Source organism: Macrosteles quadrilineatus, unplaced genomic scaffold (assembly GCF_028750875.1).
Source record: "Macrosteles quadrilineatus isolate MER2022 unplaced genomic scaffold, UCM_ALF_1.0 Scaffold_2__2_contigs__length_208266976, whole genome shotgun sequence".
In the NCBI taxonomy this organism is placed as follows: Eukaryota; Metazoa; Arthropoda; class Insecta; order Hemiptera; family Cicadellidae; genus Macrosteles; species Macrosteles quadrilineatus.
Genome location: NW_026542595.1, coordinates 54,833,188 through 54,855,850, shown reverse-complemented (window position 1 = coordinate 54,855,850; position 22,663 = coordinate 54,833,188). Strand labels below are relative to the sequence as shown.

At 34.0% G+C, this 22,663-nt stretch overlaps 1 protein-coding gene across 1 annotated transcript; it reads left to right on the top strand.

Annotated features, from left to right (window-relative positions):
- Positions 1-838: 838 nt before the first annotated feature.
- Positions 839-21,993, top strand: LOC128984218 (uncharacterized protein K02A2.6-like). Its single transcript, XM_054403517.1, has 2 exons — positions 839-881; positions 18,776-21,993. The coding sequence occupies exons 1-2, from the start codon at positions 839-841 to the stop codon at positions 21,991-21,993; spliced, it is 3,261 nt and encodes a 1,086-aa protein (XP_054259492.1).
- Positions 21,994-22,663: the final 670 nt, after the last annotated feature.

The window sequence follows — 22,663 nt, the reverse complement described above, 5'->3', positions numbered from 1 at the left end:
GGAAGATTTATGCAACGAATTGAGTATTGCAACGATTTGAGGAATTGAGGATATTTTGTCACTTGAGGATTTCCAAAGATTTACAGAAGAAAGTTCTCGTCTCTTACCAATTCCACGACGAAGGCCCTTTGACAGAGGCGGCAAGAGGACAGCAATCATCAGCAATACAGTTGGTTCTGTAGCAGATTGCTTTTACAATCCACCACTTAACAGATCTCTGTGTAGAGAAGCATGTTGGCTAGACTACCCTGTTAGTCTTGGAACCCCATAAAGTGTTGATGATAACTCACGAGGTGGCTTTAGAACGCCTGTCCAGGAATGGTTTGAAGATATCGGATTTAAATGTTTCATTTTTGGGGAATTGCCATTATGCCATTATGGGGCCATCAATGCAAAATGGCATGAGGCTATTTGGTTAAAGGGAGGTGTTTGAGAATGTCATGGTAATTGGCCTCACGTCGCCTCTAATGCCAGGTCCTGACCGAGCAGATCTAGGCTGACCAGAGGCAGAGATAAAGAGACTGGAAACTACAGTTCACAGCAGTGTCAAGACTTCTAGTGATATTATGTCAATCATCAGATATTATGCCAAACCTAAAGAGGTAATATTAGAAAGTGGAGACAAATGTTGGCCTTATCCTCTAAGAACATCTGGACGATACAAAGGAGTTTATTGAAAACCAAAGGTACGACCCTTCAGAGATTTATGAAGACCTGTTTTAAGAGTGCTGGCTTGAACAACCTAACCGGAAAGGTGATCCGAAGAAAATATTTGCTGATTCCTAGTACATCATCACCACCATTTGTAGACTTCCAATTTAGACTCCCAATGCGGGTAATGCGCTGGGAGACCCCTCCCGGAAAGAGAGCCTCTCAAGAAGGTACTGTGGCTCCTGTAAGAGCCTTGTGAACCATGCAGCATGTCAAAATCCTGCAAACAGTCTCTACTCATGTGTAAATTTGTTGAGCCCGAAAGTGAAACGAATTGCAGAATTCTGCAGTATTTTATTCTGTGGATGTCTTCTCCTGGGATGATATTTCCATGAGCAGGAAGACAGTATATGAATACTAACAGAACCAATAACTGCATGAGGCGCATGTTGGGTCTATTAAGGGGAATATTAGCTCCCAATGCCACTGATCCTAGATTGAACCCGGAACTATTGTCATTTAAAGATAAGCAGAAGAAAATATTACTCCCAATGGAATAAAACCTATTTTTGGGCCTTTTCTGTGTCCGGTTCTAGTATTGGTAAATCGGGGATTTAAAAGTAATAATAAAATGTAACTAAGAGCATAATATGTAATCATAAAGGTTATCAACTGCAAGTACTTGAATTAGACCATCACATTTTAAACTAGGGGATTTTTAAAATAATTCTTAAGCCAATAAAAGTACCTGGGGACCGAGCCATGGCTCGGTATAAATTATTTACATTGTCCCCCAGGCCCCCTAGCTGTTAGTCGTCATTTAGAAATTTAGAAAGGGGTGAGAGGCCATCCCCAAGAAGCCAGGGAAATTTCAAGTCCGTAGCACACCTAGAAGTGGTCTAGATAGCACTCTCAGCATTTCTCAAGTCTCTGTCATATTTAAATTAAACTGTTCTGATGTCCATACCAAAGTCAGAAAGGTAATCCCTCCGTATTTTATCAGACCGCAGAGGAAGCCGCCAATGACGTTTAAAAAAAACCTCTACATCCAAATTCATTTTTAATCCGCCATTTAAAATATTTGGGGGGAAGGGGGGATCTCACTTTTTGGAATTTTTCCGGTGGTTTAAAACGGAAACCCGTCATCGTACCAAATTGAAACTTCCTAGCCGGTCTAGAAGTGCCCAAAGTAACGTAAGAAATATGTTGAAAGCATTAAAAACGATATTTTTTTTGGGGTGGTGGCTTATTAGTTTACTTATAACTTCTCTACATAACAAATTTGAAATCTTATGGGTTGCTAAGTAACCATGTTGGTTGAATATAATAACAATGGAAAAGGTAAACAGAAAACTTGTAGCATAATGTCATTCACGGTATACTAGGAAATCGCAAAAAAAACAGCACAAAGGAAAAACATCAGTTGTTACTATTTAGCAAAGATTACACTGAAGAAAATAAAAGTAGTCTTTGGCAAATTTCAAGTCCCTAGCAAGTTTGTAAGCGGTTCAGATCAGCATGCCACTTTAAAAAAAAATTATTATGATGGATATTGTAACCTGGCAATCCACCCCATTAATCTATTTAACAGTCGATGGTATAACACTCGTGTTTATAATAGCATCTACTTGCATAAACATTGTTTTGAAGGTTTTTCTTTTTACTAAAAAGCGGATTGAACATTTTTGTTTGGATTCTACATAACATAAATAATATTACTAAATATTTATGTGTCTGATAAACCAAAGTTTGCTAAGGATTGCCTTAGTACTTCTGGGATTACGTTTTGGTAGGAGAGAGCCAAGCAAAATAATCAGTATTTGATCGGAACTATTTTTACCTTTATATTCGCCAAATCTTCAGTGTAATCTTTGCTAAATAGTAACAACTGATGTTTTTTCCTTTGTACTGTATTTTTCAATTTCCTAGTATACCGTGAATGACATATGCTACAAGTTTTCTGTTTACCTTTTCCATTGTTATTTTATTCAACCAACATGGTTACTTAGCAACCCATAAGGCCAATATAAAATTTTTAAATTTCAAATTCGTTATGTAGAGATATAAGAACTTCCCGGAGGTAGTGACCGCCGTTAATCACGTTTAAGGTCAGAAATTAATTATTTACAACATTTAAAGAAAATCGTCGAAGCTGTGTTCGAGATTTTTGTGCAAGCAAGCAAGTATATAAGCATACATACATACATACAGGCAATTATTGCTCATATAAGAGTATACGATGTGCAAATTAATATGCAGTGTGGCGCTATGTTCTAGTTAGGTTTAGTCAACGGTTTTCCCCAAAGAAGCGTTTCGTGTAATAGTGATGAGTACCTAAAATTGGTTTAGAATTTCGGAGACCTAATAAGTAAATAAAGAAGGCTTTGGTAACGGTTTACTTGAGAAAGAAAATATTCCAGTTTAGAAATATAGAACTTAAAGAAAAAAATATTATATACTGTGAGATTTCTAGCATTCCTGTATTTCCAGAGGAGCAGCAGAGGGTCTCTATATATTACAATCAAATTTAAGATTCAAAAAGATATAAAGCTAGTCGATTGCACTAGGAGATCGAATGCCTAGTGGTGCATGAAGAATACAAAACAGATCTGATTTCATGTTAGATTTGACTGAAAAAAAAAATTAATCGACTTACTTCAAGGTAAATCTATACTAATCCAATTTGTCTAAATATGCGGAATCTAGAATCAATATACCTTATAACCTCGATAATAATGAATACCTATCTATACTACAGTATTATAAAATTGAGGTGGTGTCTGTCTGTCTGGGCGGCTGTCACGACTAAAATACTAAACCGATACAGCCAAAATTAAGCACACAGATGGTCCACATATCCAGGAATGTCATAGGCCTATTGAGTATTCATGTCCCTGAGTTCCTCTCGGGCTAAGCGCTGAGTTTTGAGGTGAGGTTTTTAAAAGTATATATTGATTGTTCTCCATGAAATCATTAGAAAACTTACAATACGTTGTAAACAAGCAGAACTTCCAAAGCTTATTTCACAATTAATTTCAGAGAGCTGAGCAAAATAAATAAAATAATAATAATAATATTTAACACAACTATGTGGTAGGTTTATTTATTCTAAAACTTAGGCATTGATTATTTATACAAAACTTTGTCATTGATTAGGGGAATAAAAAAATATTCTACAACCGTCGCTGTATCCATTGATAGTTTTAACTAACAAGATATGGTTAACTAACGTTCTAGGTTGTTTGATGTTTTACTGGCTAGGGTGATGTTTTTTTTTTTTTCAATTCGTTTTTAAGGTATATTAAAAGTTGGCTCCGAATTCAACAGGTACAAAGTTGTTGGGTGTTGGGTTTATCAATCTTACCATGATTGTTTTTTGTTTGATGACTATCTTAACAATAATAATGCTGGGGTAACCATTGCTAACATCTGTATGTTTCAGTATGAGGTACACAGTGTTGTAGTCTTCTGAGGTAATTTGGATTCTTAACATTCTGTTTACAAGACTCTTGTAAGCTGTAATTTTCTGAGCTTGGGGATGATTAGGCGAGGCGTGAATAGTGTGATCAGTGGTCGTTGGCTTCCTGTATATTTTGAATTATAAGTTGTCATTTTCTGTGGTAAGCGTTGAATCTAGGAAGTTGAAAGATTGGATTTTTCGATTTCTAATGTAAACTTAAAATTGGAAGATATGATATTTAAGTAATTTTTCAGAACCTGCCATTTTTTTGAAATTGTATTTAAAAACTGAAAATATGACGTTCATATTTATTTTGTAGAAGATTGTATTACTGCTGAGTTTATTGCTGACAGAGAAGATGGATTCATTCTCGATGTGGTTTGAGTAAATTTCTGAAAATATGATAGACAGAGTGATCCCATAGCCCGGCCGTCGTTCTGTAGGGTAAATAGAATTTGTCGTTAAATGAGAAATAGTTTTAAATATTTTGACATCTATCAGATTTATGACAAAATGCAATTTTATGTTGGTTAAAACAAATTTGGTGTGGGATTTGAGAAGGATACAGTGCAAAAGATTTGTACAGGTCGTCTAGTTAAAGCATAAACTTATATTTACACAAATAATATTTACGATAAATCTTGATTATTCGTAATTGTTTAGAATATCAAATTCTAAATTACACATTTTCCTGAAACACAAATTCTTTACGGTAAGAAAAAACTAGAAATTTAGTAACATTGTAAAAATTTCTGTGTGTAGCAATGGTTATACCGACAATGAATATTTTTGTAAAAAGCTTGTAACGTAAACATGTCAATGACAAGTCAAAACTACCTGTTAGTTAAACTAAATTACATTTAATTATACTTCATTGAAATCGTCTACTGCTACACTTTATTTATTTTAAACTTAATTTATAAAATACATAAAACCCAAACTTAAATTATGGTTTCGCCTTTTCCATCCTTTCAAAATGGATAAGAATAGACATAGAATAGACATTGAAAGATATATCACTTTCAAGTAGATTTATATGATAAAATATTTCACGAATATAAGTGTAATGATTTGAAAAGTAAGTATATGTTTTAGTTATAGTGCGTACAAGTATATTTTTATTAAATTTACGTTCTTTAAAATGAACACAACTTTAAAATTGGTAAACAGTTCGTTTGTTATATGTTGTGAAATAAACGTTATCGTTGGACGATTAGTTAATTACTTCATTACCAATTCTACACTGACCTATAACGAATATGTATGTGTGCAATTAAGGTTACACCTGCAATCACGTAAAACTATCAATTGATGCAAATGTCCCCACGTTCACCGAGCGGACCAAACGCTCAATGATAGATTAAACGCTTAACACAGAAAATGTAAGCAATTAATGAACTATATTAATATTCTCAGTGGCTGTCAAGTTATCGAGTCAAATAGTAAAATAACTCAGTAGCAGCAAAGCTAAGTCTGAGGCGAAATTACCCTAGTGCATAAAATAGTGTTTTGAAATACAGTTGAGATTTTTCATGAAAGAATTTATTGCGAGATAAAAATTCACAATACATAAAAGTACAAAATTAAAATCATGTACATCAGATGAGTGCATCGTACTTTACGTTTAACAATCAAGACTTCTGTTAGTACACACACTATCATCTGCAATATCAACCTGACCCCCAGTTGCAAGTTGGCATGCAAGTTTCATAAATGTGGTCGTTCATCATGCTTGGCCCAACATTACCAGGACGTCACAGTTTACCCAGCTTGTTGGTTTAGGCTCCACAATTAATATTGTGACGCTCTTGAGGCCACCGTGCCACATACAATTCTTCAAAATACATACATTGTCTTACATTTTTCCTAATGAGTGGCCATTTTGTAGCAAATGTTCTGCAACATTTATATTTTCGCTTTCCGGATGTTTCTAGATGCAAAGACATGGTTTTTTTTACAGTGTAGATAGGACAGTGTTTAAAATAACCATTATTACTATTGTTATTATTGACGTATATTTTTTTACTTTTAGTTTCATTGTAAACAGTTGTTTGCTAAGCTTCCCCGTCATCTAAAATTAAAACACCTCAGTCTTAGTCTCGAAACTGTTAAAACAATCATTTATTTGCCCAAGAGAAATCAAGAGCGAAACCAGGTCAAAATAATAATCAGAAAGCAGGGTCCACATCTTCCACATCATAACATACTTACCGATGGTCCACATCGTTGATATTTTGACGTAAAAAACTGAACACCTTTTCAAAAACATTACCACGATAAATACTTAAATTATTTTGTCCTACAAAAATTAAGAGAAATATGCCGTTTTGTAAAAAGTGCGAATAAAGTTGACCCAACGGTGACAAATCTAATTTGCATTTTGGAAAAAAAACACTATTCAACATGTGCAACAGGTGTAAATAAATTGGTTATTTTGATTTTAACAATAATAAGAATATCTTTTGCATCCGTTCTTTGATTTTGAAAACAGAGCATGCGCTGAGAAAATGTGCAAACATTCTCATAGGAATCCATACTTTCAACGATGATGATTCCAATAAAACAATTAATTGTTGACAACTTAAAAACCTATTTTTGAATGAAACTTGACAAATGATGTATCTAAACTTGCCCTCCGAAACATCGATGAAAGACATAGGAAGATTAGATATACAGTATGTACACATAAATATGTAAGAAAAATGAGCTGAAAACTAAACTTATTAAAAACCCCTAGCAAAATAATATAGAGTGAGTAATATAAGTGTGTAAAGGCACAAGTTGTTACGTTCAATATAAGACGTGTTGGAAAACCCGATATACTTAATGTGTTGACCTATAACAGTGAAACGTAATTCCTCTATCCATAGAGGAAATGTGATATCCATCCATTCATGTTCACAAATATATTAGAAAATGCCTCATAACAGATTCTCCAATGATGATTGAAACTCAGGATAAAAAGATTCAGAGAGTTGCGATTCTGCAAAAAAATTATATACAGATCTCAATGGACATATTACTTCAGTTTAAAAGTTTAGGTTAATTCCATCCTGAAAACAATTTTGTTTAACCCAGCGAAACTGAGGAAGGCTCCTTTAGAGGCAGTGATCCCATGCGTCGCAAAAAAAGCTTATCTTAAAACCCGGCTCTGATTATATCAACACAACTTTGTAAGCATGTAGGAACATTGTCCCAGGGCTCAACCTTTCAAATCATTAACTAGACATTTTGGAAAATTTGATGGCTAGAGTTAACAGAGAATTCTATAGCCTTTTAGAAGACACTCCATAAAGTGAAAGCTAAAGTGAAAACGATCTTGGTCGGAATGGAAAAGAGAACCCACTATCAAGGTAAAATATGGACGAAATGGAAATCACCGAAAAGGTTGTTGAAGTAGAAAATGATTCCCAAAGTTATGTCAAAAGTATTACTTCAAATTTATTCGAAATCAACACTCAAAATCAGAATAAAGCAGGAAACTGATCGATAATCATTTTTGAGAACGATATTCAACTTAAATTAGTACCAACATAGTGATTTTTGTTCAAGTTTTCACAACAGTAAAACCTCGACAATGATAATAGTTTTTCTGTTCTAATATTTTAAAGGGTATTCGTCAATTCACATATAAACATACCCGCATGTTTCTTAGTTAAACTCAATTATTGTTCTGTCAACTATTCCCCAATAATTTAACGTCTATACTAAAAGAATCGATCGTAAATGGTGCACTTATAATGTGGTCCAAATTCGATCCACCTAATCGATAGTAAATAACCACGGGTCTGGGATGTAGCTTAATCGCTGATAATGCATTCCACGTTGATGTTTGGTGTTATGGCTCACGCATCGTTCAACCGTATCCTTCTTTCATAAAAGTTTTTATTTTCCAACAATTTATGGAAGGCAGTAAATCAACCGGAATAAAAAGTTTCTTATGCCTAAAACGTCACTGTATATTTCAGAGTTTTGTTTCTCTCCTAATATTACCAACGAGTTTAGCTTTCACATTTATTCTTTACTTGTGAATAAACTATATTAAAATACGCCTATTACACAGTATGTCCTTATTAGACACCGCGTTGTACGATACGTCTGCGGAAAGATATTACAAAAATGTTTTAATGCGATCAATATTGAAATTCGAAAATATTCCGAAATACAATGTAATCAATATAATTATCGAAACCTTTAGTTTTTAGATCTGGTTGAATTTTGCTTGGCAATAACGCATCGCCGGATGTAACCAATCTCTAACCATTAGCCTACATCACAGAACGACTGCAGTAACAGTTTAGTAAAACCAGGAACATCCCTTGACTATCGCCTTCATTTGCATGATTCGAGAGTTTCGTCTGATCACAGTTGTAACACTCTGATTGCTCAATAAATATTGGTTCAGTCGCTCCATTCGTTCGGGTTACCGTTTTATTATCCGATTTTTAAAAAGCTGGTTTATAAAACGCACTGTTTAAACAGCTCACAGTAAAATTCCCTAATTAGGGAGAATTAACTAAAATTCATTTTTTTTACTGAAGCATCAGTTGATTTATTTGGTTTTCACGTGATGAATGCTTTTTATTAAGCTTAACAAAACAGTATTTTAAATATTAACATTATCATTCCTCCAGGGGTTCTAAATGATATGGCATAATTGAACGGATACTTTATTTGTTATCTACCTTTCGTTGAAATGATCGTAGAAGATGATCAAACGGAATGTTCGGGTGCATTCAAAGGAAAATAAATAATCTTATTTTTTATATTCTTAAATAAGTTAGACAATTATGTACTGCGATTCAATAGCTGCAAGTAACTTGCGTATTTGTAATATTTATGTTTGTTGGAGAGAGGACCATCATGTTGATCCTATGTATTCAAGTCAAATGCATTTGTTTACAATACGATTTCCCCCATAAACAGCCTGGATTGGTCATTAGGTGTGTAAACTAGCTGTCCAATTTTTATTGACGATTCAATTACCTTACGTAAAACGGGCAAACAGCTCGTACTTTTTATAATGCGTATTTTATAAACGTATTGCGATCGCTATAACATAAACAACCATGTATATGGAAATAAGAATTTACTAAAATTATAATTTTTTACACTACTTATATGTTTCGATAAATACCCAATTATTTCTTTAATTAACCTTTATTCTAATTTCTTATATTTTATATTATTAAATTTAATAATAACATTTTTTAGTCATTATTTTTAGTTCTATAAATTTTTTATATATATATATATTTCTTTTGAATTTATTTTAATCCCATTAATTATTTTAATTTTGTAAAATTTGTTACACTTAAACATTGTAAACGTATTTTTACAACTTAAGTCTAAAAAAGTTTTTCAATAAATAAAACTATTTTCATTTTTATTTTATATGCCTATTATGGTAATATATCTAGGCTCAGACTGATTCACACTAACAGAGTTTAGTTTTAACATTAATATACATCCGACAGTCGTCCTATTGTTAGGCAACAACATTAATTAATCAGTCATGATAAATGACAACGGGGTCTGGTACCGACCCATCGCAACCTGGTAGGTTTATATATACAGGGTGTTGAAAATGTCTGGAACCAACATTATATCTGGTGAGTGGTTAAAGAAAAACAACTGATATTTTGTATACGGATATACTATGGTTTTACCTATCTTTTGGTGCCTTATGGCATTTTTTACCACTTATAGGGAACGTCCCGTAGAGGATGCAGTAAAAAGTTTTAACGGAAGCCTATGGTAAATGATACATCATTTTAAAGGCCAATTTTTTCTGAGTAAGGAGCCACAAGTTTCATCTCAAAAGGACCATCCTAGCAAAAATGGCAACGGTTTGAAATTTAAAAACCCACTTATAGGGAACGTCCTGTGGAGGATGCAGTAAAAAGTTTTAATGGAAGCCTATGGTAAATGATACATCATTTTAAAGGCCATTTTTTTCTGAGTAAGGAGCCACAAGTTTCGTCTCAAAAGGACCACCCTAGCGAAAAAGGCGACGGTTTGACATTTAAAATTCAATTATTTTCAAAAACTTCAAACAGTCACCATTTTCGCTAGGGTGGTCCTTTTGAGATGAAACTTGTGGCTCCTTACTCAGAAAAAAATGGCCTTTTAAATGATGTATCATTTACCATAGGCTTCCATTAAAACGTTTTACTGCATCCTCCACAGGACGTTCCCTATAAGTGGTAAAAAATGCCATAAGGCACCAAAAGATAGGTAAAACCATAGTATATCCGTACACAAAATATCAGTTGTGTTTCTTTAACCACTCACCAGATATAATGCTGGTTCCAGACATTTTCAACACCCTGTATATATATTTCTTTTGAATTTATTTTAATCCCATTAATTATTTTAATTTTGTAAAATTTGTTACACTTAAACATTGTAAACGTATTTTTACAACTTAAGTCTAAAAAAGTTTTTCAATAAATAAAACTATTTTCATTTTTATTTTATATGCCTATTATGGTAATATATCTAGGCTCAGACTGATTCACACTAACAGAGTTTAGTTTTAACATTAATATACATCCGACAGTCGTCCTATTGTTAGGCAACAACATTAATTAATCAGTCATGATAAATGACAACGGGGTCTGGTACCGACCCATCGCAACCTGGTAGGTACCCTTTGACTAATATTCGAATCATTTACCTAATTATGAAATTATAATTATCATTAGAATTCTACTGGATGACTGGACACTTCTAAAATGTGTCACCTTGTTTAATAATATAGAAAGCTTTAAAGGCCAGTGCAATTTGACATGAAGTAGTTGTATTGGAAGCTATTACAGTCTGAGCTATTACCATCTTTTATTGTTTCCAATAACGGCTTTCTGCTACGCTGGATCCAGACTCACATCAATATGAATAAAAGCAATTCGTTTCTCTGTCGTATGTTTAACGAGGTTTAAAAACTGTGTGCTTGGTGATTGAAACATTAACGTGAACACATTACGAGATAATAATTCAACGAGGTATCACTTCAGTTTTGACATAGCTTATTAAACTGTGCTACTTAATTGAACTATGTAATTCGTTAGTCACTGGTAGAGATAATTTAAAATGTAACTAATTTCCTCGTATTAATGAAGGCGCTAGTAAATCTCTTGATAAAATAACTGTCACCTGAAACTGGTGTAAAATTACATTTTTTCCAAAAAAATGTCATAAACTCATTACTTATAAGGCTCAAGCCGTACTCAACGTACTCAAGTACGTCTGGACAATAGTATGCCGTTTAGCTTTAAATAGTTACAACCCATTAAAATAGTTTTGTTCCACGCCTCTCCGCAACGTAACACAATTTTTAATTTATAATTCAAGTTGTTAGGGCAAAAAGTGTGTTTGTTAAATCTCAACAGTCGTGTTTGCTAAATGGACACAATTTCAGGCCAACTAACTTAGCGATCCTACTGCTTTGTATCTTTCACAAAAATCCAAACTTAAATTGATTAGCCTTAACCTAGTTTAACACCTCACCCACATATCATGATTGTTTTTAGCTTTTATATTTTTGCATCAAAAAGCTAATGTGAAGTTATTTATACGACAAGAGTCACTTAAAGTCCTGGGTATGAGCGTTATAATTGCCGCTTCGTCGAATATGCCTTGTTAAAGGCGACACAAACTGTCACCCCAGTGTGACATTTTAGTAACCAATATTACTAGTACCCATAAAATTTCAAGACATTGCTAGGAAAAATCAAAGACCTCATTGATAGCTTTGATGAACTTAAGAGTACTTTCAAAACAGTAGAGAACATGGATGGGAATACTAAGCCAGGTACTGGAAACCCTAGACAACTATCTACCGCTAGCAAGTACCTAACTTATTCTCAGAATTAAGAAACTGAAGATGTCCCCTTTTTCCAAGCCAAGTGATTTATCGACATCGCTCACTCAATTTTCGGCAACCAATCAACAACCTATTATGGGACTACGACCGACATCCAAGATGGTGCCAGTGTACAAATGGAATCTGAAGTTTGATGGTGAAGGCAGTCAAAGTGTTGCATCTTTTATTGAAAGGGCTGAAGAGCTTAGTATGGCCAGAGGGGTCTCATTTAAGGAACTTTAGGATAGCGCTGTTGATCTTTTTACTGGGACCGCTACATTTGTACCCATATAGTACCCATATATGGGTGAATTCATGTCACCCCAATGGCATGATTTATTGAAACATTTTGAACATGTGTAAAAATTAAATTGAAATTCAACGCTTTCTTGAACTGTGACTAACAAATTACATCTATAGCCATGAATGTGTTGGAGAGGATGTGGTAAGTGAAATGTGTTTAATGGAGAGTAACAAACCAATATTCAACATATGTAAAGGATGTTCTCATAGATAGGACAGTTAATATTAACAAGCCCCTAAAAAGAAACATAAAATAATATTTCAGAAACCTGGAAAAAACCTCAAAAAACGGAGTTCTGATCTTAAAAGAGACTATGGACTGTTCGCTCGACTCTTTATATCGCATCAAGTGCGTGACAGCAACCTTTCTCAATTTTTTTTTGCGCATGAAAACCACCCTTGGCCACCGTCAATAAGTAAACACGGAGACTTATTTCAAGATGGCGGACCTGAAAGTCGGGCAAACCCCCCCCCCCCTCAACTGTTTGTATTTAGGGAATGGAAGAAATGTGCAAACAACATACGATAAGTCAGATTTGCTTTCTTGCCTATCTCCAGTCTAAGATCATACAGTACAAAATTTAGATGTCACAATCTTTGATGGACCTTCCATTACACACGCACTTCCTAAATACGAAACAAGTACTTTTAGAGACTACTATGTGAAACCCGTCGAAATCGAAGGTTACTTTAAAGGCTTACGCTAATTCATCTAACTGCGATAAATTGAGTGAAATTATACATATTTTGAGCATTTAGAATTGATTAAAGATTAATAACAGTGAAAACATTAATGATATTAATTGCGTTAGGGACCAAATATGGTTAATCATTCAATGAATAAATTATTTCCCATACCGTACGTCATCGGAGATAGTATATTATCTGGTATCTCTTCCTTTGGAAGAACCTTTAAGTACTATTAAAATCGTATTGGTGGATCTTTTGAAGTTAAACTCTTTCATGATTTCATCAGTGTAATGCAGATTAATCTATGATTGCCCAAACTAATACAGATATCAAAAAACGAAAAACACTTTGCAAAACTACAGATCAGGGCCATTGTTTTGACATTTCAATCATCAAAATCAGTCCAAAAATGAGGGAGTAGTTCTGTTTACAAAAATCGGCTTAGCGTATTATATACAGGGTGGAACGAAGTTAGTGTTAAAAAAAAGTATGTGTTAAACTACTCAAAATTGGTGGCAAAATGGCATCAATTTAAGTGTCCATACCCTCACAGGTAGGGAGTAACAGAAAATTTAAGATTAAAAATAAATATTTGTATATGCTTACATTAAATGGCCATAAGTGCACTCAACATTGTTTTTATTTCAAATACATTGTCATTTTCATAAAAATTTCCAATAGTAATAGTACAAATTCATTGAGATGAAACATCTGTATAAGCTCTTATTTGGCAATGGAAGTTTGAATTTGTGATTTTTTAGAAAAAAGTAATAACGTTTTCCAACGTTTTTCTATACACTGGACTTTAGAGAGTGTCAACTATTACTAAAAACTTCTGCAGTTAATAACCTTTAAAATGATGTATAAAAATGTACTGTTACTTTGATTTGTTGTTCTTAAACTTAAGAGTTTCTCTTGAAGAACATGGAATGGCTAATGTTCAATTTCCTGTATAAAACATGTATTAGCTTCAATGATATGGCAACAGCTGCATCAAAAATAATTTTTAAATGGGCATTATTGTAGTTTTCAGAATCCTTGTAAAATTCCGATTAAGAATATTGAGGAATTGTAAGGATTAACACCTTATGAACCTATGTTTTGTGATAAATCTTAGTTTATGGTTTATTTTCTTCATTATTGGGATAAATTAAATATCGTTTACGGTGTTAGTTCTATGGTACATTGAAACTATGTGCGAGATTGACTTAATGCAAAATACACAACTTGGATGATAATAATGATAACGATGGGTCATATGGTGTGGTTTGCTGGCATGCCAGGTCGCCAGACCTTAAGTCCACTGGACTTTTTTGTGTTGCTATGTGGAGTACTTGGTCTACTCAATTTAGTCGAAGATAATCAAGAAATTAATAACTGAATAATGAATACAGATGTGCTAGTCAAAGGAACGTTGTATTTTAATGTTACTGTTTGTGCCATGTGCAAAAACTTGGCTGTGTATCAAGGAAAATGGAGGAAATTTTGAAAAACTAAAGTAATTGGCATGAAGTAGAATGCAGATATTTAAACGTTAAGGAAGTAAGGAACAGTTATTTAACTTTCGAATATTGTGTGTTTTACAATTAGCTTTTAGTTTTTGTGTAAACAACAAAAACTAAGTATTTCTGAGGTGTTAACAATAATTTTATTAAATAAATATCACTTGGCTGAGTTATTTCCATTAGCATGTGTCTAAGCACTACAATCAATTAATTGATAAGCTTTACTTCGGTTAATTTTGAGTTTTTGCCGAACATATTGACAACATTGTAAAGTGTAGTAATCTACATAATTTTAGAGGTCACTCTTTCATTGGAAGTATTTGCTTATGATAAAAAAATCTTAAGTTAAATGTACTATGTGTAACTTAAACCTTAAAACAATATTCAATGTATTCAAAAAATTAAAATAAAACTAGTTTAACATGTTTTCATAAAACACGTTTATATGGATGTTAATCCTAATAGACCCTTAATATTCTTACAATAAATCTTACAAGGATTCTAAAAACTACAATAAACTCTATTCATACATAACTGCTTTTGCAGCTATCGCCATATTATTCAAGCACATACATGTTTTTTTTAAAGGGATACGATTTTGGCCATTCCGTGTTTTTCAAGAGAAACTCTTAAATTTAAGAACAACAAATCAAAGAAACAGTACATTTTTATACATCATTTTAAAGGTTATTAACTGCAGAAGTTTTTAGTAATATTTGACACTCTCTACAGTCCAGTGTAGTGTAGAAAAACTTTGGAAAAAGTTATTTATTTTTTTATAAAAATCACAAATTTAAACTTCCATTGCAAAATAAGGGCTTATGCAGATGTGTTATCTCAATGAATTTGTACTATTACTATTGGAAATTTAACGATGATTCTAAAAATGACAATGAATTTGAAATAAAAACAGTTTTTAGTGCACTTATGGCTGTTTTATGTAAGCAAATACAAATATTTCGAAAAAATATTAAATTGTCTGTTATTCCCTACATGTGAGGGTATAGAAACTTAAATTGGTGTCATTTTGTCACCAATACTTAGTAGTTGGTTTTAACAACACATAAAATTGTTTAACACTAAATTCGTTCCACCCTGTATATAGATTGTGATACAGTGTTCATACCGTGGATAGATATTCAACTTAAAGGCTGTCTAAGAATGGATGTGGTATGAGACACTTACAAAAAAAAGCCCCTAGTCTAAAAGAAGCTACTCGTATGAAGAGAGAAACAGGAGAAAGGTGAAAAGTAACCGAACAAACAACACTACCTCAAAACTTTGCTACATTCCTCCAGAATTCTGAAAACAAAACTGAGCTTTTTAGTTTGTTAAGTAATAGAGTCGCGGCCCATAAAGTTCAAGATGGCAAGGAGTTGTACATTACACATGGGAAACGTGTTATATATATCCAAAGAAGCACAAGCATGCCGGAAAACCGACCAAGAAGAAGCCGACACGAGAAGGGAAGCACTCCCGACACTATTTCATCAATGCCATTATTTGTCAAGAGCTGAAAGAAGAAAAGTGGCAGACATTGTTCTTTTCCCATACATTTACATGCTTAGACACGACATCTCAATTTACTGGCAAATGAAAGAAAACTGCTTGGAGAACATGGAAAGCCTACTCATCAGCTAATGAAGGATTCCTGTATCCCGTAAAATGTCCTAAAATATCATTTTGAGACTATAGATGAGATATCAAATGAATGTTTTAACAGGCAGAGAGAATCTTATAGTGCAAGGAGGAAAAGTAAAAATGATGCATAATCTCCCAACCCCACACGGCACGCACTAATGCAGCACTAAGTGGGAACAGTCTTGCAGTACTTTATTAAGTAAATAAATAGAATGTAATAGTGATTTAATCATTTTTCAGCGAATACAGTATCATCGTCACAAACATGGTTTATTTTCATTTTTGCAACAAAAATTCAATTGATCTTTTTATATACTCCGCAAAATCAATATATTGCATACAGGATTAAATACAATTTTAACTTCAACAGTTTATACAATAGTATTAAAACTATTTACGTTCTTTAAGATATTTTTATCTTATTTTGTAGCAAATTTAATTACGAACAACATATATTATCATAACAGATACGTACCCTTGACCGTTTGGGTAATATACAGTATAGCAAGAACTACATGTAGCGTAGAGGAATATATCAAACTAGCGTACCTGTTGCTTCGCAATTAAGAAGTATTACAGGCAATATCTATAAAAGAGTAGTCTGAAAGATAATGGAAATACTCGTGATGTACATAAAAGTTTGATATAATCAAAATTTCTTGTAAATATCCTATAATTGTTCAAAAGCTATTCTTGATTTTTTTTTGTGTTTTCTGCAAATACTTCCCACTCAGCTGCTGCATTAGGTTGTCCACAATAACAATTATAAATCATAAAAAAACATGATTTCTTTTTCTTCTACTTGGTGGTATTCTATGACTTTCTTATGTTTCCATAGTTTGCAAATCGGCTCATTCAATGATTGCTAAAGAAATGAAGCACAGTTTTAATTCGTTTTTTTTTTAGTATATCAAATCGTCCAGGCTTTCTCGTTTTTTCCCATTGTAATATTTAGGCCAACCCAAATTCAGATAGTAAATATTTTATGTCAACCAACTCATTAAATGTTTGTAGCACACGTTTCCTTAAATTGCAACTACTAAAATATTAACAGAAATTAAATTATCCAGCTGATCATAACGTAGAAAAATATGTTCTTCATAAGGATGACATGGGAACTTTAAAGCCACTGGGGAAGAACCCAATTATTTTTTTCAAAAATGTAATGACAGTTTGCAAATCTACAAACCTAGACGAACATTTTGGTGTATAATATTATGTGGGGTTAAATTGTAAAACAATAAAACCTTAGTGTTCACAAAGTTATATGTAGCATATTAATAATTTATAATTTAACTAGCAGAGTACCCGTCCTTCGTACGGGGTTGGAAAATAAGTATAAATGCCGTTATACTCGATCTTTGCGTTTGCAATGTGAGAAGACACGGTTTGAGAAAACTTGCTTCCTCAAATTTACGAACATTTTGGTGTATAATATTATGTGGGGTTAAATTGTAAAACAAAAAAAACCTTATTGTTCACAAAGTTATATGTAGCGTATTAATAATTTATAATTTAACTAGCAGAGTACCCGTCCTTCATACGGGGTTGGAAAATAAGTATAAATGCCGTTATACTCGATCTTTGCATTTGCAATGTGAGAAGACACGGTTTGAGAAAACTTGCTTCCTCAAATTTACGGTATGCTATGGTATTACACATCTACCATAGCCATACCACTTCACCTACACAATAGAGAAAGATAGATTATTAACATTCACAAATAAATTATTTACGAAATTAAAAACATAAACATAACTGTTATGAACATATGAATCAGTTGTTACCATAGCAACCAAAATGTTTATTATCAAATGCTGTTTACTTTTCTATTCTGATCTTTAATATAACACAGTTACTTCTATTTCAACACTCTGTCTTTTTATATTCTAATATTCCACTCGAAAGTCATCTCAGTTCCTGTAAAAGACCTAAATTTTTCAAAATTAATCGAACATTTCACAGTGATGTTGTCACCTACAGTATCTCATATTGTTGCACAACACTATTTCCTCAGTGTTTCACAACAGTTGCATCAATCTATCTCTGATTTTGTCACAGTCCTGAAAAGTAACCTGAATGATTGTAATTTTTACACTTCTTGCAATGAATGTGAAAGTAAAATTTCAATTGCTGATGAATTTCTCCGCCCTCAATTTATTAGAGGACTAAAAGACAATTGGATACGTGAACAACTTCTACAAGACACTAATCTCAACAGTTTTGACACACTCCTCAAAAAAGCAATTGCCCTAGAAGCTTCCCGCTATGAATCAAATAAAATTTGTAATCCTGTCACACAATCATCAAGTGAAAATGCAGATACACACAAAATTGATAGGCATTCAAGGTCTAAGACAAAGGAATATCAAAGTTTCAAGCAATTTAAGACACACAAATATGATGACCGCGGTTCCAATAGATCTCAATCACAACATTTCCGTAACAAAAGCTTAAAAAGACACGTTGACTACAAAGCTTTGGGTATTGATGGACTTTGTTTCAAATGTGGTCGATCAAACCATCAGTCTAATGAATGCAAAATTAATCGGAACAATCTTAAATGCACTTCCTGTGGAAAACAAGGCCACGTATCAAAAGTGTGTATAACGTCTCTACTAAAGAACTCTAAAACAAACACCCTGTTGTCTCACTTCACAGAAGATGAATTCAGTCACCCAGATAAGTATGGAATCACACAAATCAAAGATGTAGAAGATCTTTACATAGTAGGACCAGACTCAGACAAATACATGGTTACAGTCACTATCAACAACAAGCCTCAAACATTTGAAGTAGACTCTGGTGCACGATTTTCCTTAATCTCAGAAACGGACTTTGATAAACTTGGACTTAAAGTGCCACTTCAACCAACTCCTATCTCATTTCGCTCCTACTCTGATCATATAATAAAACCTAAAGGTAAAGTAACTGTCTCAGTCTCTTACAATACAAAATCACTAAATACTGATTTATTTATAGTACCTGCAGGTCATTCTGCTTTGTTAGGACGAATTTGGATTCGTGGACTTGGAATTGAACTGAGTGAGGTAGACAACAGAAAGCAATCACCGATGAATACAGCTGATGTTAATTTAGTACCGTCTCTAGAGGGTATATTCGAAAAATACTCAGCAATTTTCGAAGAAAGAATCGGATGTGTTCCAAATGTTGAAGTCAAACTCCAACTCAGAGATAATGAAAACCCAGTATTTACTAGGGAACGTGATGTCCCTTTCGCATTACGAGAGAGAGTAGAAAAGGAACTTGCAACCCTCGAGTCTCAAGGAATCATAACTCCAGTCACATCAAGTGATTGGGGGTCACCATTGGTTGTTATCCCAAAGCCAGATGGAGGAGTCAGGCTATGCGTGGATTACAAGTGTGGGGTTAATTCAAAACTTGTCTCATCTAACCACCCCATTCGACGCATTGATGATGTCCTACATAGTCTCCGCGGATCAAGATACTTCTGTAAGTTGGATCTTCATAAGGCTTATTTGCATCTAAAAGTCGATGAAGAGGGAAGTAAGATTCAAACAATATCAACCCATAAAGGAATGTTCAACATGAATCGTCTCAGTTTTGGAATAAAAACAGCCCCTTCTGAGTTTAATCGAATTTTGTCACAACTATTAAACGGATTATCAAAGGTAGAAGCATACTTTGATGATATCATTTGTCACGGAGAAACTCTCGAAGAGTGTAGGAAGAACCTTATTGCATGTTTGGAATGTCTCAAGAAGAATGATCTACATCTTAACAGAACAAAATGTGTTTTCTTCAAGGAAAGTATTAATTACCTTGGACATGTGGTGTCATTCAATAAGATTCAAAAATGCCCTAAAAAGGTTGAAGCAGTTACTCAGATGCCTCGCCCTCGAAATGTTGATGAGTTAAGACGCTTTCTTGGCTTAGTTACATACTATGCAAAATTCATTCCTGACTTCTCTTCAAAAACACATCCGCTACGATGTTTGCTTCGAAAAGGAGAAAAATTCTTTTGGTCAGCTGCTGCTGAAGCCTCATTTCTGAATCTGAAATCTGAACTTTGTAGTGATACAGTTCTTATTCCTTTCGACCCATCAAAACCAGGTATTCTCACAACAGATGCTAGCCCAACTGGAATTGCTGCAATACTCAGTCATGATATCGATGGTCAAGAAAGACCAATTGCATATGCATCCAGAGCATTGACTCAGGCTGAAACCAATTACAGCCAACTTGATAGAGAAGCTCTAGCAATCATCTACGCAGTCACCCATTTTTACAATTACGTTTTTGGTAAAAAATTCACTCTCGTCACCGATAATGAACCATTGTCACATATCTTTCATCCAGGACGTGCCTTGCCAAGAATGACATCATCTCGCTTATTGCGTTATTCTCCATTCCTCAGTGGTCTTGACTATACAGTTCGATGCAAGAAAGGGAAAGAAAATGAAAACGTTGATTGTTTGTCTCGAAGCCCAGTTCAATCATCAATTTCATCTGAACTAACATTCGACAAAGAAATAAACACAATCAATGCAGAAACCTTACTTCAAATCTCAAGCACAGTGATAACCGCAGAAACGATAAAAGAAGAAACAGCAAAAGACCCTGAGCTTCAAGTTATTTTACATGAACTGAAAAATAGTCGCAAAGATAGCCCTTACATGATCTCAGACAACATACTTTTCCGATCAGATCGAGTCGTAATTCCCAAATGTCTTCAAAATCAAATTCTAAATGAGCTCCATGAATCACACCTCGGAATTACTAAAATGAAACAGCTTGCTAGAAGATATGTATATTGGGAAGGTAAGGACAAAGACATAGAAAGATTAGTGAAAAGCTGTGAAGCTTGTGCTAAAGTTCGTCACAATCCACCAAAGGCTCCGGTACATCCGTGGGATCAGCCCGATGATAACTGGGAAAGAGTGCATATTGATTATGCCGGTCCATTGGATGGAAATTATTTCCTCATGTGTGTAGATGCTAAATCAAAGTGGGCAGAAGTTCGCATTCTTCGAAATGCTCCTTCCTCAGCAACGACGATGGCACTACTTGAAAACATTTTCTCGGTTCATGGGTACCCCTCGTTCTTAGTCTCGGACAATGCCACTATATTCAAAAGTGAGGAATTTATCAACTACTGTAAAGAACGTGGGATTTTCCAAAAATTTACTGCTCCTAACCATCCTGCAACAAATGGCCTGGCGGAACGAAACATACAAACTTTAAAGAGAAGACTTATTGCTGCTGCCGATGATCCAACCCTAATTACCACAAAGCTACAAAACATTATGTTCAGATATCGAGCAACACCTTTGGCATCAGGCAAGACTCCAGCAGAGTTGTATTTGAACAGGAAGATTGGGATTAGACTTGACACACTTCTCCCTAACCCAAAGGCAAAACTTCCATCAAAATCAATTGCTCCTCTTCGCGTCCGCTCTCTTAAAGTGGGGGAGAGAGTTCAGGCAAGAATTCTTCACCTGGGAAATAAAGACATATGGCAGTTTGGTACAGTCAAGAGAAAATTAGGTCAATACCATTACATTGTTAAATTGGATTCTGGACGAAGTTTAAAACGACACATAAATCAATTGATTTCGACTCTTGTATCCAAGAAGAAAGTTACATTTACAACACACAACGAACAAGATAGTTCTGTTGTTCCAAGACGGATACCTATTATAGGCTATCAAGCACCACCACAAGAGATCCACCCAGAGTCTGAATCAAGTTCAAACAATCCAACAGAACTAGACGGTACTCTAAGGGAAGAAAATCTAGACAGACCTCAAGCCACAGAACAAAAAGAAAACAAATTAACTCGTCCTTCCAGACAGCGCAAGGTTCCGTCCTATCTTAAGGATTTTGCTCTCCAGTGATTAAGTGGGGGAGAATGTTATGAACATATGAATCAGTTGTTACCATAGCAACCAAAATGTTTATTATCAAATGCTGTTTACTTTTCTATTCTGATCTTTAATATAACACAGTTACTTCTATTTCAACACTCTGTCTTTTTATATTCTAATATTCCACTCGAAAGTCATCTCAATAACTCTAATAAAAATCCTACTTTGACAATTATCATTGTGTATCACAGTTTTGTGTTGATGAAAAAAATAATAGTGCTGCACCCTGTTGGTAAATCTTATAAATGTTTAATGCTCTTAAAAATATGAATACTCATAAGATTACCATGGGGAACTGTAGAGTCACTGGGGCGGAGCCCGAAAGGATTTTTGGGATAATAATATGCCTATATGTTAATCGGGAATGTGAGCTATCATCATGCCAAATTTCAGCCCAATGCGACCAGTATTTTTCGCGTTTACTTGTCACAAACATACATACATCCATACATCCAAACTTTCTCATTTATAATATTAGTAGGATTATAAATAAATGAATATTGTAAATTACTTTACCTACGACAGTTTTTTAAAGTAGCCATTTCAGTTCAGTTCTTAGAATTGAAAAGTTACACTTAATAGCTGTTTACTTTCATAACAGCATAGTTTCATTTCATAACAGCATAGTTTTTCTCATAAC

Bases quoted from the DNA above. Each gene is read 5' to 3' on its own strand.
- LOC128984218 (XM_054403517.1), top strand. From the start codon at position 839: ATGCGCTGGGAGACCCCTCCCGGAAAGAGAGCCTCTCAAGAAG. The intron at 882-18,775 runs GTACTGTGGCTC...CTCACTTCACAG, and splicing joins AAAGAGAGCCTCTCAAGAAG to AAGATGAATTCAGTCACCCA.